The 17620-nt window shown below is 46.0% G+C and overlaps 1 protein-coding gene across 12 annotated transcripts in view; it reads left to right on the top strand.

The window, feature by feature from the left end:
* The window catches only part of Fnbp1 (formin binding protein 1), a 115990-nt gene that overhangs the window by 23498 nt on the left and 74872 nt on the right, over positions 1 to 17620 (top strand). For all 12 annotated transcript variants that reach the window (XM_038335813.2, XM_038335822.1, XM_038335821.1 and 9 more), the window contains exon 2: positions 17138 to 17253. In XM_038335813.2, the coding sequence (XP_038191741.1) occupies positions 17138 to 17253 (116 nt within the window). The remainder of the gene's footprint in view (positions 1 to 17137; positions 17254 to 17620) is intronic.

Here is a 17620-nt window from a genome sequence, read left to right as displayed (position 1 = left end):
TTTTTTTTTGTTGTTGTTTGTTTTGGTTTGGTTTTTTTTTTTTTTTTTGACAGGGTCTGGTGTAGCCAAAGTTCAAAGCCTTGAACTCCTAATCCTCCTGCCCCCACCTCACACGTACTAGGCTCATAGATTTGCAGGTCTACAAGAGCACTGAGCTGCTGAGCCATTTCTGTAGCCCAGCAGGTCCCTGCCCATCAAGCCCGAGTGTGTAGTTTCCCTTTGGCTGTTTCTGGACCAGACTTTCCTCTTCCTCTCTGGTCTAGCAAGCAATGCCACTTGAGAACAGCAACAATCATTGTAAAACTTGTATTTCTGCCACACTTAAACTGCCCTGTACCAACAGGAAACTAGAAGCATGGAGAAGTGAGCTATACCACAGGTTAGCGGCAGGCTCGGGAGGCGAGGGTGCTCTTGCCAGCTCAGCAGGGGTGCGGTCCAGCTGGAGCGGAGGGTTCCCTGCACTCCCTCTGAATGCCTTCCCAGATGCACAGGAGGCGAAGCTCAAGGACTTTGGAACACTGCCGTTTTTTTCAAGTGGCAGTCTGCTTTTAGCCCTCCATCCCTGGGCTACAGGAACACCAAGGGAATGCAAACTAAGATGGGTGGATGCCAGCTCAGTCAGACTCAGTGCTGATGTCCTCTGTCGGGGAAACAGATTACTACCAGACGTACGCAGAGTCCCACTTGTTTATCTGAAAGTGATAAGCAAAACTGGGCAAGGAAGGAGCTCGTCTGAGTTTGATCACCTAGCGTGCACAACTCCCTGGCTTTTGTGGGCATGGGGCTGCATGTGTGTAACTAAATCTCTTTAAAAAAAAACAAAATATGGGTACCTACTGGTTATATAGCTGAGGGTGACCTTGAACTCTTGATTCTCCTGTACCTGAGTGCTGGGACTATAGGCATCCTCCACTGTGCCTTGTTTATGGAGTGCCAAGGATTGAATCTGGGGCTTTGTGTGACTAGTGGGCAACCTCTCTACCAATTGACCTACATCCCAGGCCAAAGTAGCTGGCTTTTTTTTTTTTTTTTTTTTTTTTTTTGTTTTTAGTTTTTCAAGACTGGGTTTCTCTGTAGATTTGGAGCCTGTCCTGGAACTAGCTCTTGTAGACCAGGCTGACCTCGAACTCACAGAGATCCGCCTGCCTCTGCCTCCCAAGTGCTGGGATTAAAGACATGTGCCACAAACACCAGGGCTTTTGCTTTTTGTTTTGTGTGTGGGAGGGGAGTTCACGTCGCTTGTGTGTTAGTGTGGAGGTCAGAGGACGGTTTGTGGGAATCGGTTCTTTTCTTCTACCATGTGGGTCTTGGGATTGAACTCGGGTCGTCAGGCCTGACAGCAAGTTCCTTCCCTACTGAGCCATCTCGCTTGTCCACACAGTACCTATTTGGGTGTATTGTTGATGTGCTGTTGGCATGGAAATGGATGTGGCACTCTCTCTGTGGGACAGACTCACTCCATTGGTATGGTTTGTGTCACGCTAGGCATTGATTCACGGGACTTCCCCTCTTAGTATTCAGATTGGGAGCTGCGGAGAAAACCTAACACCAGCCCAGCAGCTTTGAAGAGAGTTGCAGTGTTGCTCCCCGAATCTCGTTAGCTCTATAGCAGTGGTTGCTTTGTTTTTAATCTATTGAGGTCTTGTGAAAACAGCTCCGTGTTTATGTAGATAAAGTCATCATTGTGTCCATCTGACCACTTGAAAATCTTCAGCTTTCTTCTGTCTGGCAGGCCACCCCTTCAAAGATCAAAATAAACAGGAAAATAAGCCGGCGGGATAGACAGTTTCCTTCCAGTTAGCGCCTGCCAAGTCAGAATTTATAAGGCAGATTTGGGCTCCAGATGGAGCGGCCATGGTGATCTGTTTGGAAACGTCCCTCACCAATGTGTGCTAAACATCAGAGCAAATTACAAAACTGATCATAAAAAAATATTTATTGAGACAGGGTCTCATTGTGTACCCCTGACTGTTCTGGAACTTGCTATATAGACCAAGTTGGCTCTGAATTTACAGAGAGCCACCTGCCTCTGTCTCCAGAGTGCTGGGATTAAAAAGGTGTGCCCTAAAATATTTTCTTAATTCGCATGCACCACAGGTCACTGTCAAATCCAGGAAGACCAGATATGAAAATAGTTCAGATTGCCACATTCATCCAAAAAAGATTACTCTGGCTAGCTCCCATTGCCTTGTCTCTAGGGAAAAAACAGAATGATTTAGCTCAGATTGATTTCAAATTCACTATGTACCAAGGCTGACCAGGAACTTTTGATTCTCCTGGTGCTAGAATTATGGGCTTTGCCGCCACACCAGGCTGATGAGGCAGTGGAATGAGGCCTGAGACTCTGTGCTTGCTAGGCAAGCAATAGAAACCGATTCACGTGTATATGTGTGTGTGTGTGTTCTGGGAACACATGCTTATGCGTGTGCATACCCATATCCACATGAATGAACGACAGAGGAAGACAGTGTTTATCTTTCTCTAAAACTCTACCTCATCTACCGGAGGCAGGGCCTCAGTGAGCCTGGAGTTGGCTGTTTTCCTGCGAGAATGACAGCCAGCAACAAACCCTGCAGCAGTCCTATCCCTACGCTGTCAGGGCTGGGGTCCCGAGGACACTGGCGTACAGATGACGGAGCTGAGCTCGGCCTCCTGCTCTTCCTGTGCAGCGCTCTGTTTTTATGTTTTGCTTTGGTTTTTGGTTTTTTGAGTGAGACAGGGTTTCTTTGTGTAACAGCCCTGGCTGTCCGGGAACTCGCTCTATAGACTAGGCTGGTTTCGAACTCAGAGATCCTGCTGTCTCTGCCTCCGGAGTCCTGGGATTAAAGGCATGCGCCACCACTGCGCAGTGGTTTAGAGACTTTTTAAAACAAACGTTTTGTACCTGATTCTGGGAATTAAAATACTCCTGGAGATGGCAAGATTAAATAATAATAAAAAAAAGTTTAGCATTGTTTATTTGTAGAATTCTGTGGGGGTTTTTTTGTTTTTGTTTTTGTTTTTTTTTTTTGTATGTGTGTGTGATGCTGAGGATTGGAACCTGGGCTTTCATGTGTTCAGCAAATGTTTTACCACTGAGATATCTTGTCTTTTTTTTTTTTTTTTTCTGTGCAGTTGAGACTGGATTGGCTCTTGCAGCCTCCTGTTTCACCATCCTGAATTCTGGATCCTGAGATCATAGGCCTGTGCCACTATGCCCCGTGACACCTTTTGTATATATAACATTCTCATGTCATTTTTTGACAAGTTTTTCCTAAGTTAGATATTTTGTTTTTAAAGGGCAGTTTCCTGTATACCAGACTAGCCTTGAACTGGCTGAGGAGGCCCTTGAAATTCTTTTTTATTTATTTGTCTGTACTCGCCTGGTGCCTGTGGAGGTCAGAAAAGGGCCTCGGAGTCCCTGAAACTGCAGTTACAGACAGACGGCAGAGAACTGCCCCTGGAGCGCTGGGAATCAGACCCGGGTTCTCTGGGAAGAGCATAGTTGCGGAGCCAGCTCTCCAGCTCCCATGACTTGGGAATTCTGATCCTCCTTCCTCCACCTCCGGTGCTAGGAATCCTGACATGCGTCACCACAGATGGATTATGCGGTGCTGGGGATAGAACCCAGGGCTTTATGTGTGCTAGGCAATCATTCCACCGACTCGGCCACATCCCCAGACCCGTAGGTTAGATTTTTTAATGAGTCTACAAGAGCAGCAGAACTTCATTGTTCACAGTTGCGGTCTTCCCGAAGAGCATCTGTCACTCATTATCCTGCTTCTCGGAGTAGTGACCCGTGCTCATGATCCTCGGACTCTGGTGCCCAGAGGAGCTCAGTTAGGACTCTGACCGACACCCAGAGGAGTTCAGTAATGGGAGTTTTCCTGGACTCTCGAATGCATTCAGCAAACATTGATCAGAGGATTCCCAGGCCTTGGGAGTCTGGACCTATGTCACAGGATGTGGTGAACCCACATAGGGAGAAAGAGGTGACCTGCTGGGAGCTGTACAAGTTGTGCCAGAAGCACTTCATGGAGACAGCGGACTGAGGGGAGGCGCTTTGCCAGTGGTTTGAACATGTAAAGAGATGCTAGAAAAGAAATCCTGGGCTTTTGGTTTCAGTTTTTGTTTTTAATATTTAGTGTGTGTGTGTGTGTGTGTGTGTGTGTGTGTGTGTGTGTGTGTGTGTGTAAAACCACAACACACATGTGGAGGTCAGAGGACACTTGTAGAAGTCGGTTGCCTCCAAACACCATGTGGGTCCTGGGGATCAAACTGAGGTCGCCAGTCAACAAACATCTGGCCTCTCTATTTCATATTAAATGACGTGTCAATAGAGACTTTTTCCCTTTTAGTAAAAACATTAAACAAATAAAATAGTAATATCTGTGCTATTTTCGCGTGAATTCCTGAGACAGGAAATCAGGCTAGAGTAAAGTGAAGGCAGATGTTTTTTTAGCGTGTTGTCTGTATCAGTGTTCGCTTGTGTGGTGTGGGGGAGCACACGTGTGCGTGTGTGTGCTTGTGGAATCCAGGGGTTGACACCTGGCATCTCCCTGAAGCGCTACTTTATTTACCGAGGTATTTACAGCAAAGGGGCTCTTGCTGTACTCAAGCTTGCTGATTGTGTTAGTCGGGCCAGCCACCTCCCCAGGGCTGGAGTTACCTGCTGGGTTTGTGGGTGCTGGGGACCCAAGCACCAGTCTTCAGAGGACACAGCAAAGGCTTTATCCACGGCCCCTGGATAGTTTCACAATAGAGACTGCTTTATGTTACTTCCTTAGGTGCCTTTAAAATAATAAGCCATGAATCAAGTCCATACGGCAGAGTCGGAAACCACGAAAAGATGTTTGCTGAAGGAGCTTTGGCTCATACGGAAGTGTAAAATGGTGTGGGAGACCCTTCCTGGACCCAGTCCCAAAGGTCACCCAAGCATTTGGTCTGTGTGAAAAACGTGCTTGTCTTAGCCTGCCTGGTCTGCCATTGTAAAATACCGTAAGCTGTGGGCTCGTGAGAACCATTTATTCTTCCCAGTTCTGGAGGCTGAAAGGTCTAAGGTCAGAGGCTCACAGACGTGGTGTCTGGTGAGGGACCACTTCCTGGCACGCAGACACTAGACACTGTCTTATCACCAAAACCCCTCTTAGCAGAAATTAGAAGGGAGCTGTCAGGGCCTGCTGGTTAATCTGATTCATTTACGACACAAAGGCCCCTCCTTCATGATATCACCCTCCCCCAAAGCCACACCCCCAGCCAGGATTGGATTTCAGTCCTGAATTTGGGTCATGTATAGTATTCAGTCTATAGCAATCATATAAAGTTTCAAATCAAACAATCTAAGAAAAAACTTTTTAAATTTTTCTGTGTTTATGGGCATGCTTATATCACTGCACACGTGTGGAGGTCAAAGGACAGTTTGCTGCAGTGAGTTCTCTTCTACCATGTGGAGCCAGGATTCAAACTCAACTCATCAGACATGGTGGCAAGAGCCATAACCTGCGAAGCCTTCTTTCAGTCCCTTTTTTACAAAAAAGACATTTATTCAAAAAATAGCCCCCTTAATTACCTTAACATATAAAGAACAATAACAGTACAAGAGATACAAAGTTTCTGGCAGAAAAATGAATAATTATTAAGTACAGGACAGTTCCAAGAAGAAGAAATCCCAAAGGCCGAGGAGGCTGAGATGGGTCAGATGTGGTGGCCCATGCTTTTAATCCCAGCACTCCAGAAGCAGAGGCAGGGGGGTCTCTGAGAGTTCGAGGCCAGCCTGGTCTGCAGAGTGAAACTCCGCCTAGACACACGCACACGCACGGGCTCATCTCCAGGAGTGGGTGTTAGAGGGATGGCTGTCTCAGCCTAGCATAGATACAGTCTCTGCTGGATATTTTGTGTCACTTGACACAGCTAGAGTCCTCAGAGAGGAGGGAGCTCAACTGAGAAAATGCCTCCTCCATGAGTTGAGACCCTGGGCAAGCCTGTAGAACATTCCTTAGTGCTTGATGGAGGAGGGCCCAGATCATTGAGGGTGGGGACACCCCTGGGCTAATCCAGAGTTCTCTAAGAAAGCAGATTGAGCAAACCATGGGGAGAAAGCCAGTAAGCAGCACCCTTCAATGGCCTCTGCATCCGCTCCTGTCAAGCCCTGCTTGAGTTTCTGTCCTGACTTGCTTTGATAAATAGTAATATTTGGAGGTGGAGGCCAGAAAAGCCCTGTCCTCCCCAGCTTGCTTTGCCCATGGTGTTTCATTGCAGCAACGGTAACCCTGATTAAGACACAGTCTGTGTCACTCACTGTAAAAAAATTGTGTTTGTAATTTCCATGAATATTTTGATTGATAGAGGATTTAATTATCTACATTCTTGGCTTTTATGCAATATTAATCTGAACTTTATTTTTTTGCCCTCCTTCTCCTTCTTTATTTTTTTATTTTTGGTTTTTCGAGGCAGGGTTTCTCTGTAGCTTTGGAGCCTGTCCTCGAACTAGCTCTTGTAGACCAGGCTGGCCTCGAACTCAGAGATCCGCCTGCCTCTGCCTCCTGAGTGTTGGGATTAAAGGCGTGCGCCACCACCGCCCGGCTCTTCCTCTCTTTTTTAAGATTTACTTTTATTTGTGTGTGTGAATGTATGCCACGTGTGTGCCAGTGCCCACAGAAACCAAATGAGGACATGGGATCCCCTGGAGCTGGAGTTATAGCTAGGTATGAGCTGTCCGATGTGGGTTTTGGGAATCAAACTCACATCCTCTGGAAGAGCCGCAAACACTTTTAACCACTGAGCCTTCTCTCTGTTCTTCCCCCCCTTTTCCTCCCCCTTTCCCCCCACTTTTCTCTTTTTCCCCTGACAGGGTCTCATTGTAGGCAGGCTTGATTCAAATTTATAGTAATCCAATATGCCCAATAATGTCTGGATTTATTTTAAGTTTTTTTTCTTTTCCTAAGTGTGAAATCGTATATGCAATTGATAAGCAATCCATACACGGGCACTACTTGGAGCCTTTTTCTGAGGAATGATTTCAGTTTTTCCTGGGGACAAAGTAGGAAGTGTATCAATCAGAGAAAGAACCGTAGTTCGATACTTTGTGACAGGCTTTTGAAATTGATGTCAGTGTTTCTTTCCCAAATGTTTTATCATTAGTTGGCAGAGGCTCAAGAGGCCTAACGGTTTCTCTTGTCTCAAAGATTTTCCCATTAACCCAATTACAGATACGCTAGTAAATATTTACAGACTAAATATTTGTGACATATTACAAAGGAATGTATGAAAACATGTCTGTATAGAATACTATTCACAGTTAGATGGTGGTGGTGCATGCCTCTAATCCCAGCACTCAGGAGGCAGAGGCAGGTGAATGAATCTCTGTGAGTTCAAGGACAGCCTGGTCTACCAAGTGAGTTCCAGGACAGGCTCCAAAGCTACAAAGAAACCCTGTCTCGACAAAAAAAAAAAAAAAAAAAAAAAAAAAAAAAAAAAAAAAAACAATAATAATAGGAATACTATTCACAAGCCAGACAAAGTGCCACACACACGCCTATGATCCCAGCACTTATGAAACAAAGGCATGTATTGTCAGTCTCTGAGTTCGAGGCCAACCTGGTCTACATAGAGAGACTTTTTCTCAAAATGGACAAGTAAATAAACCTTAAAGAATTATGTTTGTTTATTGTGTTTGTGCACATACAAGCTCATGTATTGTGTGTATGCATGCTGGCATGGCCTCACAATTAGTTTCCTTGAAGTTTGTGATTTTGTAAGCAGCTGAGACTCAGTTTATTGTTATGGGGGGGGCGTGCATCTGTGCATTTGCATTTAGAGGCCAGAGGCTGATGTCAGATGTCTTCTTTAATCGTTCTCAATCTTATTTTTTGAAACATGCTATATCACCAAGCTTGGAGCCTGCTAATTTTGCAAAACTTGTTGGCCAAGAGAGTCTCCCGTCTCTTCCTCTCTGGTGCTAGGAGTCCAGGCCGTGGAAGATCCTAACACAGGTCCTCATTTTTGTATAGCAAGCACTTTGCCCACTGAACCATCCCTCCAGCCCATTGTTTACTTTTATTTATACTTAACTTTGTGCTCCTTATGCAGGCAGAAGCCCTTAGAGGTCAGAAGAGGGTGTTGACCCCCAGAAATACAGTCTTAGGCTGGAAACTAAGCTCCTGTCCTCTGAAAGAGCAGTAAACATTCCTAACGGCTGAGCCATCTCTCCTGCCCTGCCTATCGTGGTTTTTGCTTGTTTTCTGTTGAGGCAAGGTCTCTTGCATCCCAGGTTGCCCTCAAAGTTGCCTTGTAACCAAGAATGACCTTGAACTCCTGATCCGCCAACCTCTGCCTCCCCAGTGCCAGGATCCCAGGTAGGCACTGCTGTACCTGGTTCAGATTTGTGGTCAAGCCTCCTTCGTTCATGTATGTGCTGTGATTGAATGCACACTTCAGCACATTCGTGTATAGCAGAACATTTGCATGTTTGAATCAGAAGCTGATGAGTGGCTTTGCTTTCTTGGGACATCACTCTCACCTCAAAGGCAAGCTCTTGCGCATGTGGCGGCCGTTTTCCTGCATGGAATGAAGAGCAGCTGGCAATACTTGTTGCTAATTATAACATTCTGGCTTCTATGTAAAAAATTAGAATTTGGGAGCCGGGTGGTGGTGGCGCACGCCTTTAATCCCAGCATTCAGGAGGCAGAGGCAGGCGGAGTTCGAGGCCAGCCTGGTCTACAAGAGCTAGATTCAGGACAGGCACCAAAGCTACAGAGAAACCCTGTCTCGAAAAACCAAAAATAATAAAAAAAAGCATTTGAGGAAATTTGTATTTTTTTATTCTGAGCCTGACAGCTTCTAAATATTTAGATACCTGGAAAAGCAGAGACAGGAAATGATGAGGCAAATGTAATGGTGAAATAACTTCAACATCAATCTTAGAAGATCTCCATATACCAAGGGAAGTATTTCCTAAATAAAAATCTAGTGTGCTTGCTGTCATAAAACAGTAACCAAAAGCAACTTGGGGTTTTTTTTTTTTTTTTTTTTTTTTTTTATAGGTTACTGTTCATCACGGGTGGGTGAGGTCCTCCTATGGCAATTAGTAATCAAGTAAAAAGCCCCACAAGCATGCACACAGACCAGTCTGATGGAAGTAATTCCTCAGTCGAGGCTTGGTGTATCACGTTGACTGCCGAGTCTACCTGACACCAGCAGATAAAGCATACTCGGCGTAGGTAAAGTGCCGTTTGCAATGCCAGGAGGACTGGTGGGCTTCGCTGTCACGGGCCTGGAGAGTTTGTTGCTATGGCTGCTGATATCATATGGACCCTAGTCTTTGAGAAGCTATTGGTGTGGTACGCAAGGAAGAGATGCAGTTATCCACAGAGACCATTGAACCGTTCTTCTTAGGGCTGGGAATGTGGGCCAGCGTAGAGTGAATGCCTGGTATACCAGGGCCACAGAGTCCACCCACAGCACTCCGCCCACGCAAAAGGTAAAGACCACCTGGTGTGCATACACCTGTTATACCAGGACTTGAAAGGTATAGTGCGGGCTCAGGAGTTCAGCATCACTGTGGCCACATAGTGAGTATAAGGCTACCCTGGGCTATAAAAAAAGACACTAGCAAAAATGAATGAATGAATGGGTGAATGAATGAATAAAATAAGAAAGAAAAACAAAAATGGGGGAAGGCGGTGAGGCTGGGTCCTCGCTTTCTCCCTGCCTTCCTGAGTGCGTGCAGCTGTCTTTCTTGTAACTCACCTGGTCAGCAGCGGCTGCAGAAGGAACACAGAAACAGCCTGGACTCTGTAAGTCGCTCTTCCTGTTCTCTGGCTTGGTTTAGGAAACTCCAGTTTGTAAACAGAAAAGCGATGTCATTTGCATAAACGTGATGCACTTGTTATTGCCATATACGTGAATCAATAGATTTTCTTAAATCTCCATGATTTCACATAAAAGAAATAGTAATAGATATAATCCTCTTAAAGACTCCTTAGAGGTCTCAATAAATTTTAAGAGAGCAAAAGGTCTGGAGGGCTACAGCCGTGTGACCCCAGGGAAAAGGAAGGGCTCGTTTGTTACATTGTATATATGCCACTGTGTGAAATGGAGGTCAGAGCAAGGTGCGGGAGTCCGTTCTCTTCCACCATGTGGGTCCGGAGATGGACTCAGGCTTGGAGGTGAGTGCCTTTATCTGCTGAGTCATCTCAGGCCACTGACTTTTTTTTTTTTTTATTTGGTTTTTGTTTTGAGACTTTGTTGGCCTTGAATGCCCGGTGATCCTCTATTTCAGCCTACCAGCAGCTGGCTCGCAGGCTGTGCCACCAGGCAGCGTTAAGAAAGCATAGATTCTCGATAACAGTATCATCCGTGCTGGAGCCTAGAATATTTTTTAAAGGACCATTTACAATGTTTGCTCACAAAGGAGTCTTTTTAAGATTTGGAATTTCTTCCCATTAAATTTTCCACATTTTAGTCAAGAATGTAAGTGGGCCGGTTAGTTTTTCATCTGTTTTGAATTTTCCCCTGGCTGCCTTGTCCTGTGATAGTAGTGGCAGGGTGTGGTCCCCTCAGGGATGCCTTAGTCGCCTACAGAGGATGCTGCTTGAGGCAGCAGGCATTCATTTTCTTGTTACTATTTAAGGCTTTATTGTGAAGATCCTCTGTCCTGTTTGATTCTGTTTTCTTTGTTTGGTTGTGATTTTTATTCTGTTTTGTTTTTTATTGTTGTTGGTTTTTTGTTTTGTTTTTGTCTGTCTGTTTTGAGACAGGATGTCTCTGTGTCTCTGTATAGCCCTAGCTGTCCTGGAACTCACTCTATAGACCAGGCTGGCCTCAAACTTGGAGATCCGCCTGCCTCTGCTCCTGAGTGCTGGGATCAAAGGCATGCACCACTATATCCAGCTGGATCCTGTTCTTTGAGGAAGGACTTTGGTACAGTTTGCAAAATGGTCTTGGTAACTGTGAACTATTAAACATTGTTAAAGACTATGGCGTAGCTCAGCTAATAGAGAGCTTGCCTAGCATGCACAAAGTCCTGGGTCTGATTGCCAAGACCAGCTTGGTGATGCATGTGTCTAATTCCAGCGCATGGGAGGTTGAAGAGGATCAAGAGTTCAGGGTCATCCTGGCTACATAGGGAGTTCGAGGTGAGCATGGGCTATATAGAACATACCCTCTCAAAACTGAAGCTAACAAAAACATATTAAATGTCAATTAAAGGTGGGTTAAGTTCCTTGTGGAAGGATTATTTTGTTTTTGTTTGCAGAGACTTAGAGATATCCATCCTTGCTACAGAGCGTTGAAGGTGGTGCATCAGGCAGATTGTCAATGGGACAGAGTGGAATCCAAGAGCAGGAGGAGCCTTTGAGAGCTTTCAGAGGTGATGGCCATGTAGAGAGAACTCAAGGGAAGGGGAGCGTTTTCTTTTTGTCAATGCCGAGGCTAGAACTTTGGGTGCCACACTCTCTACTACTGAGGTGCAGCCCCAGCTCGATAGATAGATAGATGATAGATAGATAGATAGATAGATAGATAGGTAGATAGGATAAATATAAATAATATTAATATATTAATATATATTGTGTATGTATGTTTGTGTCTGGAGGTTAGAGGTCAGCCTCTGGTGCCATCTTCAGAATCACCATCCACCTACCCAACACTGGGGACTTTGACTGACAGGGCCGCTGTGGATTGGACTCGGGTCTTCATGCTCTCAAGACAAACATGTTGTCACCTACAGAGCCATCACCCCAGCTTTTATTTTTAAGCAAATCTGATTGGTATGAAACTAGATCAAGAAAGGGTCACTGACCACAGAGCGCGCTGGAGAAGTCCTGAGTGCTAAGAGCCGTTCATTCACAGCCGTCTCTTGAGTTCTTTGTGTATTTGCCTCCTCCCGCTGTTTACAGAGACCTGCCGTCCTGTGTACCCTGCTCATTCGCTCAACCACCCTCCTCTGTAGAGATAACGTAAATAAATAAACTTCTGAGCAGCGGTTCTTAAAATGGAATCTGGGAGGGGTGTGGGATAGATTGAGAACTAAAAAGCAATAAAATTGTAAGTCTTTGTCTCCCCTGCTCCCCCCCCCCTTTTTAAAAATAACAACATTTTAAAAGATTGGTTATAGGGATAAGAGTTTTCCAGGGGTTATTTTTAGTGAGAGTCATTTGGTGGCAGAAGACACCGCTGTCGTTAACTGATTGTTGTTCTGTGCAGCTGGCTGGGAGCAAGACTAAAGCAGTTAAACTAGATATGGCGGCTGTTACAGTTGTTACAGTCGACTCAATTTGACCCCTGAGAAGGAAGTCTCAGTGGAAGGAGATGTCCACACCAGATTGCCCTGTGGGCATGATTATGGTGCTTCTCTTGATTGTTAATTGACTTAGGAGGGCCCAGCCCATTGTGGGTAACACCATTCCCTAGGCTGGTGGTCCTGGGTCCATGTATGGTCCTAGCAGCATCCTCATGGTTCCTGCTGCAGATTCCTGCTTGAGTTCCTGCCCTGACTTCCTTCAACGATGGGTTGTGACCTGGAGTGTAAGCTGACTGCTACACTTTCTCCTCTCCGTTGCCTCTAGTCAGGGTGTTTTATCACAGCCTCAGGTAGGAAACTGGGACACCTGACGGATGCTAAAGCAGCTGAAAGCACAGCCCAGCTCCAACACTTAACAATACCATGTTGTGTTTGAAGAGGTTGAATCACACACAAGGAATCAAAAGACAAGAGGAAGCTTTGAGAAGGTGTGGCTATGGATTTGAGGGTAGGCTGTGGCGATGGTCGGTCTCTTCCTTCCGACTCTTCAGGTTATATATAAGTGTATATAGCTTTTATTGTTGCTCAGAGTTTCACGATATTGCTTAGGCTGGCCTTGAACTCCCGGGCTCCTGTAATTCTCCTGTAAATCAGCTTCCTGAGATTATAAATGTCTATATCACTATACAGCCTCAGGTACACTGCTTCAGTGGTGAACCCATCATGGTCTTGACCTCTTTGCTCATATTCTCGCTCCTCCCACTCTTCAACTGGATCTTGGGAGCTCAGTCCAGTGCTCCATTGCGGGGGCTCTACCTTTGTTTCCATCAGTTGTTGGATGAAGGTTCTATGGTGACATTCAAGATAGTCATCAATCTGACTATAGGGCAAGGCCAGTTCGAGCACCCTCTCCTCTATTGCTTAGGGTCCTAGCTGGGGTCATCCTTGTGGATTCCTGGGAATTTCTCTAGTGCTGGGTTTCTTGCTAGTCCCATAATGGCTCCCTCAATTAAAATATCTCTTTCCTTGCTCTCATCTCTGCCCTTCCTCCATCTTGACTATCCTGTTCCCTCAAGTTCTCCTCCCTCTCCCCTTCTCCCTTCCTCTTCCCTTTCTTCTCTCCGTACTCCTCCTACCCCCATGCTCCCAATTTTGTCTGGCAATTTTGTATCTTTTCCCTTTCTAGATGGATCTATGTATGTTTTTCTTAGGGTTCACCTTGTTACTTATCTTCTTTATGATCATGAACTATAGGCTCAATATCCTTCGCGTTACAGCTTTTATGAGTGAGTACATACCACCCTTGCCTTTCTGGGTCTGGGTTACCTCAGTCAGGATAGGATCTTCTAGTTCCATCCATTTTCATGCAAAATTCAAGATGTCATTATTTTTTACCTCTGAGTACTCCTCTAATGTGTAAATGTGCCATGTTTTCTTTACCCATTCTTCAGTTGAGAGGCATCTAGAGCTCACCAACTTCAGCCGGACAGGGAAGGAACCACCATAGGCCCAAACTAGTTCCTCTGAATGTGGGTGGTAGTTGTATTGGCAATGGCACCAGGATTTATCCTTACTGCTTGTACTGGCTTTTTGGGAACCTGTTCTCTTTGGACGGATACCTTACTCAGCCTGGAAATAGTGGGGAGGGCCTTGGATCTTTCCAGAGGAATGTGCCTTACCCTCTCTGAGGAGTGGTTGGGGGTGGGGTGGGGGCTATGTGGAGGGAATGGGAGTGGGAACTAGGATTGGTATGTAAAATGGGGAAAGATAGTTTGTTTTCTTTTTTAAAAAAAATTAAAAATGAGGGAAAAAAAGATGTACAGCCTCTTTAAAAAGATTTTATAGGGTCTGGGACACCACAAGAACATGATTCACAGAATCAATCAACTGGGACTCATTGGGGTTTGGAGAAATCAGGGAGCCCATAGGGGTCTGACCTGGGTCTTCTGCATATATTATGGCTGAGTAGCTCGGTGTTCGCTCCGGACCCCTTCCTCCTACTGTGTTGTCCCATCCAGCTTTAATGTGAGAGGATGTGCCTAGTCTTACCGTAACTTAATATGCCATGTTTGGTTGATAGCCCTGGGAAGCCTGCCTTTTTCTGAAGGGAAACGGAGAAGTGGATCTGGGAAGGAAGGAGAGAGGCTGGGGGAGAGGGGAGGGGAAACAGATCAGGATGTAATATATGAGAGGAGAAAATTTTAAAAAGATTTTGCTTATTTGTTTGTTTTTTGAGACAGGGTTTCTCTATGTAACAGTTTTCCTGAAACTTGCTTTGTAGACCAGGCTGGCCTTGAACTCAGAGAAATCCACCTGCTTCTCCCTCCTGAGTGCTGGGATAAAGGCATGCTCCCCCACCCTGCCATTATTTTATTTTTTATTATTATTTGATTTTTTTGTTTTGGGATTTTTTTGTTGTTGTCTTTTTTTTTTTTTTTTGAATCTGTCCTGGAACTTGCTCTGTAGACCAGGCTGGCCTTGAACTCACAGAGATCTGTCTGCCTCCCAAGTGCTGGGATTAAAGAGGTGCACCACTACGGCCTGGCTATTTTTTATTATTTGTATGTGTGTGTTCATGAGTGTAGATTTGGGCACGTAAGTACAGTGCTCGAGGAAGTCAGAAGAAGCCTAAGATCCCCTGGAGTTACACAGGGCAAAGTGGATGCCGAGACTAGAACTCACGTCTTCCGCGAGAACAGTAGGTGGTCTTAAGCACTGAGCCACCTCCAGCTCACGCACACCCTTTTTTTGAGATGGGGTCCTATGTAAACCAGGCTGTTTTCAAATTTGCTATGTTACTGAGGATGGCCTTAAACTTCCGATCCTCCTGGGCTTCTGAGTGCTGAGATCACAGGTGTGAGCCCTCACACCCAGCTCAGGAGGAACCCGGGGCTTCATGTGCTGTAGGCCAGCACCCCATCAGCTGAGCTATAGCCCCAGCGCTGTGCCAGTGTCAATTCTATCTCAGGGAAAGGGCTAGAAAGAGCAGCTGAAATGTGTCGTTTATGTATTGCTTTGCATGTTTTGGTGAAACTAGGCAGGGCTTCTAGGCACACTCGGGACTCACAGCCGAGAGTGTTGAGATGGTTGGTGGCCTGTGTATGTGAAGTCCTGCGACTGACCTGAGCTCCACCCTCTCTGCCAGGGCTTCACCCTCTCTGAGGTTCCCTGTGAGGCGGCAGCACTCTTCCCACCTGACCTGGCTCTAGACTCCTCCCAGCTGCTCTAATTCATTCCCTGGCCCTGTTCCACGCTCTCCGGCTCCACTTCCTGGGCCAGTGCTCCTGGCTGCTCCTGTGTGGTGCCGCCCACCCTCTGGCACTCCAATCTGTGGCTGTACTTTCAGACCCGTCCACTCCCTGGCATCCTACCATGAGTCAGTCCATCTGCGCTTCCAGGCGCTGTTGTGCGTACCAAACTCTCGGCTCGAGTGGCCACACTGCATAGAGTCTTCCTCCCTGTGTGAACTATTTATTTGCACTCAGGAAGTCGAACCCATGTCACCCTGGAGCCCTTCCCCCTTGCTTAGAGTTTGCAGCCAACATGTCGCTTACAGTAGTGTTTGCCAAGTGTCTCCAAATGGCTCCCGCCTGCTCCCATTTTCAGACCATTAGGACAGTCTCCTGGCCTCGGTCTCACACGATTCCATGCAGACCTGTGGTCACACTTTTGCTAGAGAGTCTGAGCTCTGTCACTGTGCACTGCAAGCCTCGGATAACCTGACCCTGCACTGTCTCCGGTGTCATCACCTCTGCCCATTCCCTAGTGCTCTCCCATCCTCACCTGCACTGCAGGGGGACAAACCCAGCAGTCTCTGCAGCGGGCACACCTGCCTGCCTTGTCCTTAGAGCAGAAACACCGAAGGTGACCTAGGCACTGCAAGGTTGCAAGGTGCGCTTTACCCCGCTCAGTTTTGGTTCCCTGGATCCAGCCACTGTTTGTGACACATAGTGTAGCAAAGTCCACACTGAACTGTTTTAATCATTTGAAAAACGCCAAATTTCATAACCCTTCCCCTACCACCTCCTCTCTCCAAATTTAAGCAGCTGGTACGTCCTTAAAAAATGTGTGTGTGTGTGTGTGTGGGTGTGTGTGTGTGTGTTGGGTGTGGTGGCACACGTCTTTAGTGCCAGCACTCCTGAGGCAGAGGGAGGTGGATTTCTGTGAGTTCCAGGCCAGCCAGGGTTATATAGTGAGACCCTGTCCCAACAAAAAAGGAGAGGCAAAGCTGGAGAGATGGCTCAGCTGTTAAAGGCACTGGCTGCTTTTCCAGAGGACCAGGGATTGATTTCCATCACCCATATGGAAGCTACTAACTGCCTTTAACTCTGGATTCAGGAACATGGTACACTTACATGCACACAGGCAAAGCATCCATATACATTAAAAAATAAGAATTTTTTTTTTATTTATTGTGTATGTATACGAAGGTGTTTCAGTTGTCTAGAAAGGGTTTCTGATCCCCAGGAGCTAGAGTTTTGCCTGTGGGTGCTGGGAACCAAACTCTGGCCCTCTACAAGAGCAACAAGTGCTCTTTACTACTGAGGCATCTCTTCTGCTCGTGTGTGTGTGTGTGTGTGTGTGTGTTTTACCTGTCAGCTTTTGGCATCGAGACATTTTCCTTTGTAATGAAGCATTAATTATATATAGAAGTTATGTGTCTAAAGGGAAGAGAGAGCAGGGATGAATGGGTTGCAGATCCTAACTCTGGACCATGCTAAACCAAATTTGGTAATGTTGATGTAACGCTCTCAACAGAAAAGCCCCGAGTGTCATCATGGAAAATGTTGGCGCTGCTTTCCTGGATAGGTGAATGATGCAGAGGGCTGGCTGCTCCCTGGAGCTGGTGGCTGGAAAGAGACAATAAACTCCTCCCTCTCTCTCTCCCTCTCTCTCTCTCTCTCTCTCTTCAAACAGGATCAGTTTGACAACTTAGAAAAACATACACAGTGGGGAATCGACATTCTTGAAAAGTACATCAAGTTTGTCAAGGAGAGGACTGACATTGAGCTCAGCTATGCCAAACAGCTCAGGTAAGGTTGCGGCTGTGGCCCTGCAAATACAAGAAAGAAAGGCTCGTTTCTCTTTTTTTATTAAATTTTTTATTACATTTATTTATTTGTAGGGCAGGGGAATGTATGTTCCAAGCACTTGTGTGGCGGTCAGAGCACAAGGAGTGGGTCCTGGGGATTGAACTCGGATCATCAGGCTTGGTGGCAAGCCCTTTTACCCCTCTGCCCACCCCCAGCATATTCTGCTTGCCAGCCAGATGCAAGCTTGCTTTCTATCCTCATTTCACTGTGTGTGTGTGTGTGTAACCTTTTCTTCTAGAGTAATCGTCACTGGAAATAATTGTTTTTTAGTATAGAAAACTGATTTTTCATAAGACAGTAAAAATAA

Source organism: Arvicola amphibius, chromosome 7 (genome assembly GCF_903992535.2).
Source record: "Arvicola amphibius chromosome 7, mArvAmp1.2, whole genome shotgun sequence".
NCBI classification, from domain to species: Eukaryota; Metazoa; Chordata; class Mammalia; order Rodentia; family Cricetidae; genus Arvicola; species Arvicola amphibius.
Note: the sequence above shows the minus strand (reverse complement) of the source record. Positions and strands in the feature narration are given on the sequence as shown.